The 19894-nt window shown below is 39.6% G+C and overlaps 1 protein-coding gene across 1 annotated transcript in view; it reads right to left on the minus strand.

Annotated features, from left to right (window-relative positions):
- Positions 1 to 19894, minus strand: part of ADIPOR2 (adiponectin receptor 2) — a 75407-nt gene that overhangs the window by 50489 nt on the left and 5024 nt on the right. Inside the window, exon 2 of the mRNA XM_081083643.1 lies at positions 1409 to 1665. Within this exon, the coding sequence (XP_080939769.1) occupies positions 1409 to 1579 (171 nt within the window). The 5' untranslated portion in view covers positions 1580 to 1665. The remainder of the gene's footprint in view (positions 1 to 1408; positions 1666 to 19894) is intronic.

Below are 19894 nucleotides of genomic sequence, written 5' to 3' on the forward strand. Positions count from 1 at the left end.
GACTCACAGTAAGAAATGTATATGTTATCCAAATACACACACACACACACACACACACACACACACACACACACAATAGAGGCCTGATGCATGAAATTCGTGCAAGAGTAGGCCTTCCTTCCCGCAGCTGCCAGCACTGGCTTCCCTCTGGCACCCGGGACCCGGGCTTTCTTCACAGACGCGGCTTCATCCGGAATGTCATCCAGAAGGACATCTGGTCTAATTAGCATATTATGCTTTTATTATTAGAGACTAGAGGCCTGGTGCACAAAAATTTGTGCACTTGGGGGGAAGGGGGTCCCTCAGCCCGGCCTGTGCCCTCTCCCAGTCTGGGACCCCTTGGGAGATAACGACCTGCTGGCTTAGGCCTGCTCCCGGGTGGCAGAGGGCAGGCCCAATCCCTAGGTGCAGCCCCTGGTAGGGCTCAGAGCAGGGCCGATTGGGGAGTTGGGGCGACGCCCCTGTCACGCACAGAGTGGGGCAGATCGGGAGGTTGTAATGCCACCCTCAGTCACGCTCAGGGTAGGGCTGATTGGGGGGTTGGGGCACCGCCCCCTGTCACACTCAAGACAGGGTCAATGGGCAGGTTGCGGCGCCACCCCCTGTCACGCACAGAGCAGGGTCGATCAGGGGGTTGGGGAGCTCCCCCCTGTCACGCACAGAGCAGGGCCCATCAGGGGATTGGGGAGCTACACCCTATCACTCACAGAGTAGGGCCAATAGGGGAGTTGGGGCACCGCCCCCTGTCACGCACAGAGCAGGGCGGATCAGGGGGCTGGGGCGCCGCACCCTGTCACACTCAGGGCAGGGACGATGGGGAGGTTATGGCTCGACCCCATCACACACAGAGCAGGGAACATGGGGGGCGGTTGGGGCATCGCCCTCTATCACCCACAGAGCAGGGCCAATCAGGGGATTGGGGCGCCGCCACTGTCACACTCAGGGCAGGGCCGATGGGGAGGTTATGGCTCTACCCCAGGTTTGATTCCGGTCAGGGGCATGTACCTTGGTTGTGGGCACATCCCCAGTAGGAGGTGTGCATGAGGCAGCTGATCGATGTTTCTCTCTCATCGGTGTTTCTAGCTCTTTATCTCTCTCCCTTCCTCTCTGTAAAAAATCAATAAAATGAAAAAAACAAAAACGTTCTCCAAAAATATAAACAATATGTCATCACTAAAGCACTACACAACCCATTTCCTTTCTCAAACAAGATAAAGCAGATTATGATTTTAAGAGTCAACAGAAAAGGCATTACTATGAAATCAAGTAATACCTACCTGATTTAATAAGAGATTTCAAATTATTCTGAAAAACTTACAAATGTGCTCAAGGTTCCTTTTCAAAACCCCATCCTCTCTCCAGCCATACTTCCATAAATTTGTCTTACTGTCTTAACACATCAACTTACTTTTTTAAGTTGGGTAGAAAGAACAGATGCCTCTAAAACAGGCTCCAAATCTCCTTGGTGATTGTCATTATCACCTCTCCTTGTACCATCAAGTTGGAGTCCTTTTCTGAGCCGTATTTCTGGCTCTGGAGTCCTGATGCACTCCAATCCGTTTTTCGCTGTCTGGTTCATGGGATACACAAGGCTTTCTTACAAAGAGACCTTTCTTTCTGTCCCTTCTTCTTGGGAGGGTGGACTCTCAGGACAGTGTGTTGACCCTAAAGAGAGGAAGATTTTAAATTTAACATATTTTAAACACATTAAACAAGTGCTGGGAGAAGAGACGGGTTATATTATTATATGCTCAAACAATGAAATACTCAGCAATCATTACTAATGGTAAAACAAGAATGTATATTTTAAAAATCTATATTTGATGATAGGAAAGACTGCCCAAATCTACTTTTATTTTATTTTTATTAACGTATTTTTATTGATTTCAGAGAGGCAGGGAGAGGGACAGATATAGAAACATCACTGAAGAGAATCATTGATCAGCTGCCTCCTGCATGCCGTACACAGGAGATCAAGCATGCAAGCCAGGCATATGCCCTGACTGGGAATCAAACTATGACTCCCTAGCTCATAGGTCGACACTCAACTACTGAGTCAAACTGGCTGGGCCAAAAACTACTTTTATGTGGAAAAAGCAGCCGTAGCCAGTCTGGCTCAGTGGATAAGAGTGTCAGCCTGCGGAGTGAAGGGTCCCGGGTTCAATTCCGGTCAATGGCACATACCTGGGTTGCAGGCTCGATCCCCAGCCCTGGTCAGGGCATGTGTAGGAGGCAACCAATCTATGTGTCTCTCTCACACACTGATGTTTCTCTGTCTTTCCCCTCCCTTCCACTCTCTCTAAAAACAAATGGAAAAATATCCTTGAGTGAGGATTAAGAAAGAAAGAAAGAAAGAAAGAAAGAAAGAAAGAAAGAAAGAAAGAAAGAAAGAAAAGAGGGAGGGAGGGAGGGAGGGAGGGAGGGAGGGAGGGAGGGAGGGAGGGGAATTTGGGTCTTGAATGAGAAGATTTACTTTTCATTTTTGTTCTACTTGTATATTTTTGCCACATACTATACATTACTTTTTCAATGAAAAACATATATAAGTGTAGAAAGAATATATGTGGATCCAGCCAGTGTGGCTCAGTGGTTGAGCACAGACCCATGAACTAGGAGGTCACGGCTCGATTCCCAGTCAGGGCACATGCCCAGGTTCCAGGCTCAATCTCCAGTAGGGAGCATGCAGGAAGCAGCCAATCAATGATGCTCTATCATCATTGATGTTTCTTTCTCCCTCTCCTTTCCTCTCTGAAATCAATAAAAATATATTTAACTATATATGTGGATTGTATGCATTATAGCTGGGTTTTACATATCCAACATCATATAGGCATCATAATAACCAATTTCACAGTTAAGGAAACAAAAATTCGCCATACTTTGTAGAAAATAAATACGACCAAATCTCTGACTTATATAGCATATATTGGTGGTAATGGTTTGTATTTAACTTATTTAATGTCTGCATTTCAATATTTTTAGTTGTTTTTAACTACAGATTACCCTGGAAGAAAAGAAACTCAGGACCAGAGCATACTTTTATATCCCTGTGAGTTCTTAGAAAGTGCGATACACATGTTTAATGAATATTTGATAGATGATATTTAAATGTTAAGTGTTTTTGTAAAAACACTTTCAAAAATCATCTCTCTCTCTCCAAACTGGATTGCAATAAATTTCCTAGAGTTCAATATTTCAAGTCCTTGACGCTCTTACCTCTTAATTCATACTACAAAAGTTTATTATATTATTTTTTATTGATATTTAGAGAGGAAGGGAGAAAGAGAGAAAGAAACATCAATCAGTTGCCTCCCGTACACAACCAGACTGGGGATCAAACAGACTGGGTATGTGCCCTTACCAGGAATTGAACTCACCACTTTTTGGTGTATGGGACAACACTCCAACCAACTGAGCCACACTGGTGAGGGCCAGAGGCTTATTTTACACATTTAGTTACATATCCAAATAAGATGATTATCACAGGCAATCCAATTAGAAATACTAAAATAGGAAGGAGCCAGGGTACATGTTATGCTCATAAATCCCATGAGATTCAACGTTCTTACCAGGGGAAAGTAGGAGTAGGGCAAAGTGGGAGGGCCTGGATGCCATAAAAGGTGCATTTAATGTTCATATATGTGGGTACACAAGACTTAGTCCAAGAATTCTAATTAAACTAAGAATTACTCTGTTAGTTTCATAAATCATGACTTTGCTACAGAATTTCTCTAAGTGTTTTCAAAGTTTTGGGAGCAATAACAAACATAAAACTTTAAGGATCACCAAACCTGGGCATGTGCCTATCACATAAAGGCCGTAGCAAGCATATTTGTAATACTGAGATTATAAACTATGCTATTAATGCCCAATTCTGAAAGAGGAAACAATGTTAATGATTTATATTCATATACAGATGTGGAAAGTAGGCTCAGAGATTAGGTAACTTGTTCAAGGCCATTAGTCTATAAATAAAGAGCAGCTGGGATTTATATCTAGGTCGTCTGGCCCTCATGAAGTTCATGTGCTATCTGCTACCCAAAAAAATTAAGACTAGGGAAAAAAAAGATAAGAACTTGAACCTGTGGACAAAAGAGGGCTCTAATAAAACAGCCAAGTCCAGTGATGGAAAGTGACTTCATAAAAGAATATGATCATAAATTCCTAACTGGGCAGGTCATAGTGAGTAGTCATGCTCCAGGCCTATAACCTCTTTAATGAAAGGTTTAAGCAAGTCCTGTCCATTAGTCTTATGCATCTAGGTTAACACACCTTTGAGATGCCAGAAGTAATCCTCTTTTCCAGACCTTTTAAGGAGTAAATAATCTTGTTAACTATCCTGTACCTTCATAATCTCCTTTATGTTCCCTCCTTAATTCCAAAAGTATACCAGAAACTGCAGGCCAGGAAGCTCAGTTGTTTAAGCATCCTCCCCATACCCAAGACTGTGAGTTCGATCCCCAGTCAGGGCACATACAAGAATCAACCAATTGCCGAAACCGGTTTGGCTCAGAGGATAGAGCATCGGCCTGCGGACTGAAAGGTCCCAGGTTCGATTCCGGTCAAGGGCATGTACCTGGGTTGCGGGCACATCCCCGGTGGGGGATGTGCAGGAGGCGGCTGGTCGATGTTTCTCTCTCATCGATGTTTCTGACTCTCTATCTCTCTCTCTTCCTCTCTGTAAAAAATCAATAAAATATATTTAAAAAAAAAAAAAAAAAGAATCAACCAATGAATGCATAAATAAGTGGATGCTTCCCTCTCTTTGTCTCTCTTCCTCTTCCCCCCCCCCCCCCCTCTCTCTCTCTCTCTCTCTCTCATCAATAAATATTTTTTATTTTTATTTTAAAGAAAGAAACTGCAAAACTGGCATTTTCCAGAGTATCTGAGATCTTGCTTCCTGGCAACTGTCACCAGAATGGCTTAAATAAACTCATAAAAATTCTCTGCATGTTTGGACATTTCCTACATCAAAAAACCCTAAAGTCATTTCGTTTACATGGTAAGTAAACTAAAGAATCAAAATTTTTACTATCAAACATAGAAAATAGAATAAAGCTTTCTGCAAAGCAGCCTTGAAATATGACCACACTGATCTTCTCATAAGCAGGAGTTATGTATAGAGGCATGTTGCTCATTAAGGAGAATATAAATGGAATGCTCTATTAGTTAGAATTGCTTTGTAATCTTCAACTCAGAAACAGAAAGCAAATGACAAGAAATAAGTTTTCCCAAAGAATCTGTAAGAATTCTCCTTAAAATAAAAAGACATTTAAAAAATCAGTTTCCGGGAAAGGGCTAAGGTAAACACAGAGTCCTATCAACAATGCTTTCTAAATTTATAAGTATAATAAAAGAAGAATGAACAAAATAAGACACTGTAAAATCTCCAATCAAAAAAAATTAGTTATATTTACCATTTTACATATGCTAAAGCAGAAAGGCCTACCAATATATTTCAGAGTTTGAACACTAGAATTGTTGAAAGAAAAAACATATATGTCAATGCTCAGGTTCCCAACGATTTAACAAAACGGTCCAATACAAGAACACTGGAGAGAACTGTAATCTACTACTATATATTTTACTTTATTTGCATTCTCTCTAATGATAAAATGAAGTTCTACTAGGATGCAATACCTTGAAACCCAAAGCAATCAATTCTAAGACTCTAAGGTAAGGGTGTTGTCCTTTATCACCATTATTTAACTCTGTCCTGGAGGTTATAGACAACTAAACAAGAGGGGAAAAATGAAGATTATAACTATTTACACATTATCACAGTTTAGCAAAAAACCCAAAAGAATCAACTGCAAAAAACCATTACAATAAGAAAACTCATCAAAGTGACTGAATATAAAATTACATCTACATATTAACAGCTTCCATCCTAAAAGCCCAGAATATTTGGTTATTATAGAAGAAACTAATACACACAATAGAAAGTGAAAGATAAAACACTTAAAAACAAAACTTAAAATGCTACTGAAGATCTACAGAAACTCCTAGGGCTACTAAGTGAGTTCAGCAAGGTCAACAGAAAGAACATGAGCACTCATATATCAATCACATTTCTATATACTAACAATAAACATGTGGAAACTAAAATTTAAAACAATGTAATTTACAATTACTTCAAAGAAACTTAAGTATATGCTTAAAATATGTATAGGATCTGTTTACTGAAAATTACGAAATGCTAATGAAAGAAATCAAAGGTCTAAACAAATAGCAACATTTAATATTCATGAAGTGAAACATTAAATAGTAAAGATGTCAATTCTTCCCAAATTCTTCTATCGGTTTAATACAATTCCTATCAAGACCCTAGCAAAGATTTTTGTAAATAGACACGCTTATTCTAAAATTGATATGGAAGAAATAGGCCCAGAATAACTAAAACAAATAATGAAGTAGAAACAATCCCTTGGGCAAGGGGAGGGAGTGGGACCTTGATCAAAATAAACCTCACACCGTATGGAGCATGAACTTAAAATATAAAATGTAAAACTTTTATTAAAACACTAGAGGCCCAGTGCACAAAAATGTGTGCACTTGGGGGGGGGGGGGTCTCCTCAGCCCGGCCTGCGCCCATCTGCAGTCCAAGACCCCTTGGGGGATGTCCACCTGTTGACTTAGGTCCACTCCCCGGGGGATCAGGCCTAAGCTTGCAGTCAGACATCCTTCTGGCAACCAGGGAGCCCTCAGGGGATGTCCAACTAAAGGCTTAGGCCCCCAAGGGATCGGGTCTAAACCGTTAGTTGGACATTCTTTTAGTCCTGCCACGGAGGTGGGAGAGGCTCCTGCCACCACCTCTGCACTGGCCAGCCATGAGCCAGCTTCTGGCTGAGTGGCACTCCCCATATGGAAGTGCACTGACCACCAAAGGGCAGTTCCTGCATTGAGCATCTGCCCCATGGTGGCCAGTGCACATCACAGCAACCAGCCATTCTGCCGTTCAATTTGCATATTAGCCTTTTATTATTATTACTAGAGGCCCGGTGCACAAAAATTTGTGCACTTGGGGGAAAGGGGGTCCCTCAGCCCGGCCTGTGCCCTCTCCCAGTCTGGGACCCCTTGGGAGACAACGCCCTGCTGGCTTAGGCCTGCTCCCGGGTGGCAGAGGGCAGGCCCAATCCCTAGGTGCAGCCCCTGGTCAGGCTCAGAGCAGGGCCGATTGGGGAGTTGGGGCACCGCCCCCTGTCACACACAGAGCCGCAGGGCAATCAGGGGGTTTGGGCGATGCCCCGTCACGCTGATCCCGGTGCCGGGAGGCCTCGCGGCTCCACTGATCCCAGTGCTGGGAGGCATATTACCCTTTTACTATATAGGATAGAGGCCTGGTGCACGGGTGGGGGCCAGCTGGTTTGCCCTAAAGTGTGTCCTGGATCAGGGTGGGGGTCCCCACTGGGGTGCCTGGCCAGCCTAGGTGAGGGGATGATGGCTGTTTGCAGCTGGTCACACATCCTTCTGGGTGGGGGTCCCCACTGGGGTGCCTGGCCAGCCTGGGTGAGGGGCTGAGGGCTGTTTTCAGGCTGGGGGTGACTGAAGCTCCCAACCGCTCCTTTTTTTCTTTCTTTTTTTTTTTTATTCTGGGCCAGCTTTAGCTTTGAGGCTTGGCTGCAGCTCTTAGGCCTCCGCTGCTGAAAGTAGGTTTCTGGCCTTTGCTTACAATGTTGTGATCCGGTGGACTAAGGCAGGTTTCTGGGGTTTTGTTTAGCTTCTATATTTGTTACATAGTTGCTTAGAGTTGCAGCCGCAGGCGGGGAATGTTGGAGTCCTCCGTCACTGAAGCAAGCAAGCCTCATGTTAGTTTCAAGCTGCCTGGCTGCCGGCCGCCATCTTGGCTGGCAGTTAATTTACATATTGCCCTGATTAGCCAATGGGAAGGGTAGCGGTCGTACACTAATTACCATGTTTCTCTTTTATTAGATAGGATATAGGATGTCCCTATTTCCCCCCTTTTGCTCCCTCTACCCAGCTCTTGCCCCCCACTTCTCTCTGGCCATCACCATACTGTTGTCTGTGTCCATGGGTTGAGCATATATTTTCTTTGGCTAATTCTTTAAATTTTTATTTTCAGGTAAGTGCTTATAACTGCACTATTATATATTTTCTATTACATCATTTAGAATTAAGATATTTTTTAATTGAACCCTTGTAAATTTTAGCACAATTTAATAAATTATGTTAGAAGCAATTAGGAGATTTTTTCATGTAATGCATATACATTTCAATTAATATTTTATTAATTTTTAATTTTTTAATATTTTAATTTGAAATCATCTCATACATGTAAAAAAAAAACTATAAAATACTACAGCATATTATATGTACCCTTCACCCAATTTCTTAGGTGTTAATAATTTAAACATAACCATTATACAACTAACAAAATTTGGAATATATTTTTCTTATAATCAATCTCTTCAATGTTACTTAGTCCATTTACTTTGTTTTTGTTAATCTTCACCCAAGGATATTTTTCCATTAAATTTTAGAGAGAGTGAAGGGAAAGGGAGAGACACATTGATTGGTTGCCTCCTACACATGTTTTGATAAGGACTGGGGATCAAGCCAGCAACTGAGGTACATGCCCTTGACTGGAATCGAACCTGCGACCCTTCAGTCCATGGGCTAATGCTCTATCCACTAAGCAAAACAGGCTGCAGCTTAATTCATTTACTTTTAATCTATATGTGTCTTTATATTTAAAGTGGGTTTTGTTTTTGATTCACCCTCATAATCTGTCTTTTAATTGGTGCATTTATGCCACTGACTTTCAGAGTGCTTACTGACAGAGTTACTGCCATATCTGGCGGCTTCTGGGGCTTCTGGGGCCCGCCTGCCTGCAGCCCGGGACTGGATCCAATCACGGGCGGAAGGCAGGCGGCTTCTGGGGCTTCCAGGGCCTGCCTGCTTGCAGCCCAGGACCGGATCCGATCACGGGCAGCAGGCAGGGGTAGCCCACGGGGGACTGCATGGCGGCTCACACTGGTGGCTCGTGCTGTCTCGCCCTGCCTGCAGTATGCAAATTAGCCACCATCTTTGTTGGTGGTTAATTTGCATATCTTGCTGATTAGCCAATGGGAGGCATAGCGAAGGTATGGTTAATTACCATGTTTGTCTATTATTAGATAGGATAGGAGAAAATCTTCAGGATCTATAGCTATGCAAAGAGTATTGAGACTTGATGCCAAAAGCATGATTCATAATAGGGCAAGATACTAACCCGACTGTTCGCCCTGTGCGAAGAAGTCAAAATATTTTTCCATCGGCAAAATAATCCGAAATTACAAGAACTCTTCTCTGACCATGAGTGGGTAGCCAAGCTTGCATACCTGGCAGAAACTTTTTCACTATTAAATGAACTAAACATATCCCTGCAAGGACAACATAAAGACGTGTTCACACTACGAGGTAAAATGGATGCTTTTCAAAAGAAAATATTACTGTAGCAAACGAGATTGGCTGAAAAGATCTGCAAGTGTTTTCAAACTTTGGTAAATATATGAAAGAAGGATGTCCACCAGCAGGTGGTAATCATTGTTCAACAGCACTTACAATCACTCACAGAATCTTTTGGTCATTATTACCCAAAGAAAGAAGATCCCAGACATGGCAATATGTGGATAATAGATCCATCTGCAGCAAACATGGAAGACAGCAATTTAAGCATGAATGAAAAAGAAAGCCTCATCAATCTATCATACCACGACAGTCTCAAAGCTAAATTCCAGTCATCCTTATCAAAGACCTCATTTTTGGATCTCCATTAAAAGTGAATACCCATTGCTGAGTGAAAAAGCAATGAAAATTTCAATTCAATTTTCAACAACATTATTTGTGCGAAAAAACATTTTCATCTGTCACAGCAATTAAAACTCGGTACCAGTCAGCTTGAAATAAATACGGCTCTCCATCTTGCAGTAACGACATTGGAGCCAAAAATCCATAAACTTATTTCAAGCAAACAGGAGCAAATATCACACTCTAAAAATGTGTAAGACTTAAATACGCTTCAATTATTTCTTAAAAATTAAACTTTAATAAATGTGTTACAATTAAATTTTGAAGATTTTGTTATGATTAAATAAGTATTTATAATGTTATATTAAATAGGTGCATTTCATATTAAAATGGAAGTTCTCTGATCATTATTTTACAAATGTATCTTTTTTTTAAAAAAAATCATGTTAGTGGTCCACGGGATTTAAAATATGAATTTAGTGGTCCCAGGAGGTCTGAAAGGTTGGTAACCACTGCTTTAAAACACAATGCCAAATATTAATGAGGACTAGTACATTGCTGGCAGAAGATAAACTGACACAACCACTTTGAAAAATTGTTAACTAAAGAAACTTCCAAATACACTAACTGTATGACTAAACCATTCTACTAAAACTCTACCCAAAAGAAATAAAAATGTAAGACTTTGACAAGAAAAAATTCTGAGATGTCCTAAATTAAATTACAGCAGGCTGAAGAGTAAAAAGGAAGAGGTAAGAGGTAATAGTCTTTCTTCATTCTTTTTTCTAAATACTTTTATTGATTTTTAAAGAGAGAAGAGAGAAAAACATCAATCAGCTGCCCCCTGCATGCCTCCTACCAGGGATGGAAGCCAGCAGCCCAGGCATGTGCCCTGACCGAGAATTGAACCAACACCCTTTCAGAGTTCAGGATGACTCTGAAACTAACTGAACCACATTGGCCAGGGCAAAGTTTTCATTCTTAAACTAAATGATTTAGAGCGGTTTCTAACAAACATTTAAGACAGTTAAGGCTCAAGCTTATATACATAATTCTCCTAAATTCAAAATTAAAAGTCTTGCACAGCTGGCATGGCTCAGTGGTTGAGCACTGACCTATGAACCAGGAAGTCACGGTACAATTTCTGGTCAGGGCACATGCCCAGCGGGCTCCATCCACAGCAGGGGGCATGCAGGAGGCAGCAGATCAATGATTCTCATCACTGGTGTTTCTATCTCTCTCCCTCTCTCCCATTCTCTCTGAAATCAGTAAAAATATATTTTTTAAAAAGTCTCAAACATCAGGACATATATATAACAGCAACTGGACCACTAAATACATTTAAGTATTCTGAAGTTTCAACTATCAATATATCAATCCAATACATGCTTATCTAGTTTCCAAAGTCTGTAGATATTAACCAGCAATCTTGTTTTCCTCATAAAAATACATCCTCAAACTGTTTGCAACCCAGATTCAATTTAAAAAGTGACTGAGAGAAATGACATTTGGGTGAGGTCTACAAAATACAATCAAACCTCGTTTCTCCAACATCTCCCATATCAAACAATTCAGTTCTAGGCCAACTTGTTCACAGACAAAAATGTCTGGGTTGTGGAACCAAACTTTGATTTTCAAACTGACAACCCTTTCAAGCTGATACCTCAGCATGACAAAAAGGGTCTCTCTGGCGACAAAGGAGAAAATGCTTTTGTTGCCAGCTAAATCAACCATTAGCACAATTTTAAGACATAAAAGAGGGCATCAATATATCAGGACCAGCTAAACTGTGATATAGCCCTAACTGGTTTGGCTCAGTGGATGGAGCATTGGCCTGCGGACTGAAGGGTCCCAGGTTCGATTCCAGTCAAGGGCATGTACCTTGGTTGCGGACACATACCCAGTAGGGAGTGTGCAGGAGGCAGCTGATTGATGTTTCTCTCTCATCGTTGTTTCTAACTCTCTATCCCTCTCCCTTCCTCTCTGTTAAAAAATCAATAAAATATATATATATAAACGGTGATATAATGTGTAAATAGTTATAATCTTCAGTGCTAATGTTGCTAAGGGTGTGAAAGAAACAATGATCACAGACTACTGAAGAGGTAGAAAAACTGTTGTTGATTTGGATAAATGAAAAGCAGTTAGCCAGTGACAGCCATTTCCCAAGCAGTGATATATGAGCAAACAAAGATGCTGCATACTGACTTAAAAGACAACCCTGGACCAAGTGTTCAAAGTGATTCATTTAAGGCTAGTAGGGGGTGGTTGGATAAACTTAAGACACGTTTATTCATAGGTTAAACAGTACATTAGACATGAACTGTATATAAGAAAGGTTAAAACGAAATCATTTGGGGGTCTGAAACAGATTAATTCAACTTATATTACTTCTAATGGGAAAAAATGATTCAGTTTTTTAGCAAATCGCTTCTTGAACAGCCTCTGTAATGAATTAAATTCAAGAGCCGAGGTTCCACTGTACAGGAGTGGGCAAAAGTAGGTTTACAGTTGTTCGTATGGAAAAATATATCATCCTATCTAATAATAGACAAACAGGGTAATTGACCATACCTTCGCTACGCCTCCCATTGGCTAATCAGCACGATATGCAAATTAACCACCAACAAAGATGGCGGCTAATTTGCATATGTAGGCTCCAAGTGGCGGAGCTAAGACTGAAGGTGAGCCTGAGCCATGAAGACAGAAGACGGCTCCGGCTGGGGCTGTGAAGATGGAGGACGGAAGGCGGCTCTGGCCAGAGCAAAGGCCTGGGTCCCGGGTGCCGCAGTCAGCAGCCAGGAGAAGGGAAGGCCTATTGCATGACTCTCTTCATGCAACAGGCCTCTAGTATAAGAATAAACTCTGTGTTTCGCACACTCACAACTGTGAATGTATTTTTGCCCACCTCCTGTATGCTCTCTGTCTATCTACATTCTGGGTTCTAGTTCTGGATCAAGTAATCAACCAATCACATTATTCTAGCCCAGAAGTCACAAACTTGAACATGTGAAGCAGCCTGATGAAAGAAAAAAAAAAGGCTGTCCTTGCTGGTTTTCCAGTGGTTAGAACACCGCCCTACATATCGCAAGGTCTCTGGTTCGGTTCCTGGTCAAAGGCACGTACCATGGTTCCGGCTCGATCCCTGGTCTGGGTTTTTGTGTGTTTGGGAGGCAACCAATGGATGTGTCTCTCACACATCGATGTTTCTTTCTCTCTCCTCCTCCTCTCTCTTTCTCTCCCCACTTCCTCCCTCCCTTCCATTCTCTCTAAAAAATCAATGGAAGTATGTCCTCGGGTAAGGATTTTTTTTAAAAAGGCTGTTAGTGTACTGAACTGAAACTACTTAAAAGATTTACAACAACTTACATGCATAGGCATATAAAAACAGAAATATAAAAATGTTAAATATTAACAGAAAGTATTAATATTAATTAACAAAAGTATTAAAATATTAACAGAAATATTAAAAAATATTTAAAAATTTAATTTGCCTGGACGTATGGCTCAGTGGTTGAGCATCTACCTATGAACCAGGAGGTCACAGTTTCAATTCCCGGTCAGGGCACATGTCCTGGTTGCAGGCTTCATCCCCAGTGTGGGACAGGCAGGAGGCAGCTGATCAATGATTCTCTCTCCTCACTGATGTATGTTTCTTTCTCTCTCTCTCTCTCTCTCTCTCTCTCTCTCCCTATCTCTCCCCCTTCTGCTCTGAAATCAATAAAAATGTTTTTTAAATTAAATTAGATCCCTGCCTCACATATACCAAAAAAAAAAAAAAAAAAAAAAAAATCAGGCAAAATCAAGACCTAAATGTAAAAAAGTCTAAGACTTTTAGAAATACGAAAAAATTAACAAATAAGCCACAGAGACTAGAATATATTTGCAATTCACTTAACAGACATAACCAGAATATAAAACTCCTAAAATCAATTTAAAAGACAACCCAATTGGGAGGGGAGGAAGAAGGAACAGCCATTCAAAAAAACCTGAATAGTTACTCAACATTTGAAAACATGCTCAATCTCATAATTAATTTAAAAACTTAAGACAATTTGATATCATTTCACAATAATTTGATTTGTAAACATGTAAAAAATCTGACCGTGCCATGGATAAGAATTTGGAAAGAGTAAATTCTCACATTTTAATGAGAAAAAATGCAAAATAGGACAATTTTGGAGAACAATTTGGCAATTTCTCCATAACCTCTAACCCAATAATTCCACTTCTAAGTAATTTATCTTAGAGGATTTCAAATTTCATATCCACATACATACATACACATACACACACACACACACACACACACTGCACAAAACATTTATCCTTACTGCCTGCAATACAACGTGATACTTTTCCATCCTATTTGAATTCCTAACCTGATTTCCCAACCAATTCATGGCTCTCAACAAGCAGTTTGAAAAACTTGCCCAAGATCTTAAATATGTGCACAAGCATTCATAATCAGGAATGTTCAATGTAATAACCAGAGAAAGATTCTGAGATGTCCTAAATTAAATTACAGCTGACTGGAGGGTTAACCAGTTTAACTGTGGGCCAACTAACAATAGACTGCTCACATTCCTGACTGCACCTTAGAGCTTTGAATAAACTTCTATAGAGACCACCAGATGCCCCAGCATCTGCTTATGCATGAACTTTCAAGACTTGTCCAGCACCAACCAATAGTAAATATTTCTTTCTTAAGGACTGTGCACCTATCCTAGAACTGCCTCCCCCCTTCACCTTTTCCCATCTCCCCTTATTTGTAGCCAATATAAATTCTTTCAAAAACATAATATGTGGTAGGCAAAAGCAGATTTACAGTTGAGTATAAGCAACAGTTTACTCTTATATTACCATTATTTTTTAAGTCTTTTTTTTCCTCATTGATTTTAGAGAGGGAGAAAGAGAAACATCGATGTGAGAGAGACACATCTATCAGCTGCTGCCCTTCCGTGCCCCAACCGGGGATAGAACTGCAACCTAGGTATGTGACCTGACAGGGAATTGAACCCACAATTTTTTGGTACACAGAATGACACCCAATCAACTGAACCACACCAGCCAAGGCTCTTGTATTTTATTATTTATTAATTATTATATTATTATTGCATTGTATTAACTATAAACCTGCTTTTGCCCACCCCTGTATTTAAAAGAGGCCATCTACTCCAGGACAGAGGGCATGTTGCCTTCTTCATCTAGCTCCTGCTGCTGATAGTTTAGATTGCACGTCACGGGACCTGTCCTTTTCCAACTAGTATTTGGTTCAATAAACCCTTCATTTCCAAAAAGCTTTCTGCTATGAAAATGTCACAAAACATATATCCTTATTACCTGCAGTACAACCTGATACTTTTCTATCTAGAATTTTAACAGTAGCATTGTTTTTAAAACAGGAAAAACAATAAACCTAAACACCTATCAACATGAAAATAAATTTAAACTGGTTTTCTAATAATAATATAACTATACAGCAGATAAACGTGATGACTATAATCAGGTTGAACCATATGAAAACAGCCATTTTTGTGGGTCAAAATGTTAATAAAATATCAACTTCCTATGAAACTAAAAAACATGTTTCATAAAAAAAATAAGTTACAGAATAGGCAGAAAAGTGTCTACATAAAGTTTTAAATATGCAAAACAATAACATGACCTGCTTATAAATATAATCCTTATGAAGTAATTACATAAAAACAGGCATTAGGAATGATCAACACCAACACCATTCAGGATAACTGTTACTTCTGGGAAGTAAAATATAATCCAAAAAGATGCTTCAACTGTATGTTTTCTTTCCATTTTTTTTCTTTAAAAAATGGGAAAACATTTAAGATTTGATATAGCTGTATGGTGGACATATGGATATTAATTATATTGACTCTGTGTTCTATAGATGTTTGAAGTATTTTAAGGAAATAAAACACACATCTGCATCCTAAATTCAAACCAACCACCATACAAAATTAATTTTCTTGGTTTAAAATGTTAATGACTAGTCATCACCTTTTTTTAACCAGAACCTCTAGTCAACAACAAAAACAGCTTTTATATAATGCCCAATTTAAATATTTCCTTAAAATATGTCAAGAGAAGGTTTATCCCTGGAAAACTGGTCTTGTTCCTCCTTCCAGTTTAGTGCTATGTATTTTACTGTATTTCCATTTTTCCTTTTGCTGCCAAGAAAATTCAAATCCAAATTTTATTCTTAGTCATTGAACTATGCTGCCACTTGGGAACAGAATATATGTTTCCTCCTTCTCATTTCTTTTTTTTAATATACATTTTATTATACTTCTGGATCTTTTAAGTAACTAGAAATTCTTTCTGGAATGAAATAGGATATAAATAAATCCCAAGAAAATAAAAAGTAACCCTTCAGTTCCACAATGCTAAAAAGTTTTCACTGCCACTATTTGTTCCCTGACCAAAGGAATGGGTGTGTAGATACAACTATGAATACATGTTCACTAAACTAAAATTTAAGGACATACGTATAGGATTAGTATGAATATGCTGCCAGTGAAAAAATTAGCTAATATACACCAAAAACAATATACAAAAGAAAAGACCTAGATGGCCAAATTTTAATAAGCTAATTATTTTGGTCTCTTCAAGACCATACTCTTTGTATGCTTTGTTTTCTAGTGCACGGATATTGTGGAAAATACAGTGTCCAATAATATGTAACACTTAAGCAAGCTATAAAGAAAATTGTATTTGTCTGTGGTCATCCATTAAAAACTTAAAGTGTCCTTTCTCACAGTTATTTTCCCCATGCCTAAAGATATTTTGGCAATTTTCAGAATTTAGCTTCCCTTTTCATTCTGTCAGAACTTACACTATATAACTAAGACAAACTATAATATCACTTAGCCAGCATATATCCCCTCTAACACAAGGTATACTTCAAAACAGAAAATTCAAAACCATGGGTTCCGTGAAATAAATCCCCTATTTAATCCATTCCTAACTTCCAAAACTGAATACCAAAGTATTTATTAAATAGGGTAGGTTGCACACTAGCCAGTGTGGCTCAGTTGGTTGGAGCATCATCCCATGCACCAAGGGGGTACGGATTGGGTTCCCACTTAGGGCTCATACCAGGTTTCGAGTTCAATCACAGGTCTGGGAGAGTACAGGAGGCAACCAATCAATGTTTCTCTCTCACATCCATGTTTCTCTCTCTGTGTCTCTCCCTCTCCCTTCCACTCTCTCTAAAAAAAAAAAAAATCAATGGAAAAATATCCTCTGGTGAGGATTAACAATATATATATATATGGTAAATTACTCTGGCCAGGTAGCTCAGTTGGTTAGAGCATCAATACACCAAGACTGGTTTCGGTCCCCAGTCAGGGCACATACAAGAACCAACCAATGAATGCGCAGACAAGTGGAACAGTAAATCAATGTTTCTTTCTCTGTCTCTCTCTGTCTCTCTTTCTCTCTCTCAAAAAAAAAAAAATCAATAAATAAAAATTTAAAAAATAAATAGGGTAGGCTAATTATTACTAACAAATAGGTCCTACGACATCGATCAGTCTTAAATTTATCTCATTTAGAAATAAAGGATGAGCTGGAGCATATACACCAAGATGACAATTTTATACTGTAATTTTCCAAGTTTATATTTCACAAAGTCTTTGAAAAGGTTATTTTTAACAAAGTTAAAATACTTTACTCATTAGTAATCCCAAAAGAACAGGATCCAATTTAGGTTTTAAAAAGAACATTTACTCATATAAACCTGGGTTGCTATTTGATATGAAGAAAGCTATATACTCCTTACCCTCAAGAAATATAAAGCCTACTGGGAAGTCACCCAGATTCTTTTAACAGGGGAGATAAAATCCTGCTTTCAAAGACAAGTAGAGAATCTAAACAAGTGAGCATCTCTCTTTAATGGAGTACTCAGAACAACCACAGAATGTAAGCCCCACTAAAGTAAGTCTAAATCATATCTCCCAGTGAGATAAATGAAATGAATAACATTGCCAATTGGATAGTTTTTTAAAAAATCGTGGCAATGGCATAGAGATGCAAGAACCTCACCACATCCACATTTTTAGTAAGTTTACATTGCTGTGACCTTTTGGATGGCGGTCTGGTAATATACATCAAAATGAAAAACATATTTCCTTCAACCAGTAATTAGACTCAGAAAGTTACCCTAAAGAGTCATTAGCAGCAGGTTCTACCCTCTAGCCTGCCCACTCTACCTTTCAAAAGTTTATCTACTGCTTTTCACTCTAATAACTCTTGCCATTATTGTTTTTAAAAAAAGAGAGACAGTCATTATCATGAGACAATTGTACATACAAGGCACATGTACAATTTACAATACTTAATCTAAATATCCAGCAATAGGAACACTATTAGATTATGGCATACCCACTCAATAAAATACTAAAGAACTATTTAAAAAGAACAAAGTAGATGCAGATGTATTGACCTAGAAAGCTACCCAGGAATATTATTTTTTTAAAGCACACTACTATGATCCAAGATGGTACCACCTGCAGAGCTCCCAAGGGCTGTTTCCCCACACCCAGAAGCATGATTCCAAGCCACGGCCAGAAGGGCTGGCGGGTGTCAGTGTGGTTTTCTGAAAACTGCTGTTAGCCAGTATGCAGCCAACATGCCCAGCAGAAACAAACACAAGCTTCCCAGTAACCTGCAGTAGTTATAGAACTAATAAAGTGGATCCTCTTACCTACAATGAGGAGTTTCTACAATAGTACATTTAGCTCACTAGAAATCCAATATGGAGATTTTTAAATTGCAACCAAATACACCTTGCAAAGTACTGGCAAAGCTGATGATGTTTATGGCACAGATTGGTCACTGCTGCCCAGAACATCTATAACTTTCCTCAAGAGCTGAAAGATCTGCTCTCCTACAATTACACTGTCTTGAATCTAATCTTTCAATAACATTTTGCAAAGCTTTGATGTCACTGAGAGGAATCTAATCAATCTGTTTTGCTAGAGCTCTTCTTTGTACTTCTACTAGTACATTGCCATAGAAGCACCTAAGATTTTATATACTCATTTTTGTACTGGTGAGAATACAAGCACAAAATACAAGAATAAAGTAAATATAGTATCACAGAATTTCACATACACATGTCAAGAAGCAGCAATATAACTGCACTCCAAGGTATCTTCTGGAAGTGGTAAGTGAACGCTACAGAAGAAATTATGCCAAAAACATCACCGTTATCACAACTGCATGCTTCTCTAAGGTTACCAAGATATTAGTTGTTGCCTATTCCTCTTGTTCATCTCTCTTCCTAAAGAAAGATGCTAGTGCAGTATGCCACAGGGAAGAAAGACTCCAAACACAAGAAAAGGTTAAAAGGTTATGAAAGTGCTTCAGAAACAAAAGTGGAAAACAGAGGTGTTTAACTTTTCAGCTTTTCATTTGATTCATAATCTCCAAGATTTTGCAAAAACAAAACAAAATTGCTAAAGTGGCTATAAGCCCTAAGAAGAGTTGAAGTTGAAGTTGAACTTTATAACCAGACTAGAGGCCTGGTGCACGAAATTCATGCACAGGTAGGATCCCTAGGCCTGGACAGCTGGCGGCCGGGGCCTTCCTTCCCTGGCTGCCAACTGCCAGCGGGGGCCTTCCTTCACTCTGTACCGCCCCCTGGTGGTCAGCATACATCACAGCAAGCAGCTGAACTCCAGTATAACTCCCGAAGGGACACTTTGCATATTAGCCTTTTATATAGAGAGATTGGTGGGAATTCATGAGCTTTTTCAAACTTCCATCCTCTTATGCAAAGGTTTCTGCAACGGCACCAAGCCAAAGGGAAATAACAAGATCTGTTTGCTGCACAAACATCTCATCACCTGGTAGTCCCAAAGATCATTCAATCATTGCTCATGACTGTGGCCTCCCATTTTGGTATGGACAAGAGCTCTTGGGAAGTCACGGCAGTAGGAATCAGTGCTATGAAAAATAACAGCTCAATGACTTAAAAATTTCTTCAAGACCTGGCCCAGCATAAAACAAAGATAAGAATGTGATGATGTCTGCTAGAATTGATCCAGTTCATCCAAACACTAAATCCTCAAATGTTGCATAAGAAATTCTGGGGTAAGGCTACAGAGGCCTTGAAAAAATC

This window comes from Myotis nattereri, assembly GCF_964212035.1.
Source record: "Myotis nattereri genome assembly, chromosome: 2".
Taxonomy (NCBI): Eukaryota; Metazoa; Chordata; class Mammalia; order Chiroptera; family Vespertilionidae; genus Myotis; species Myotis nattereri.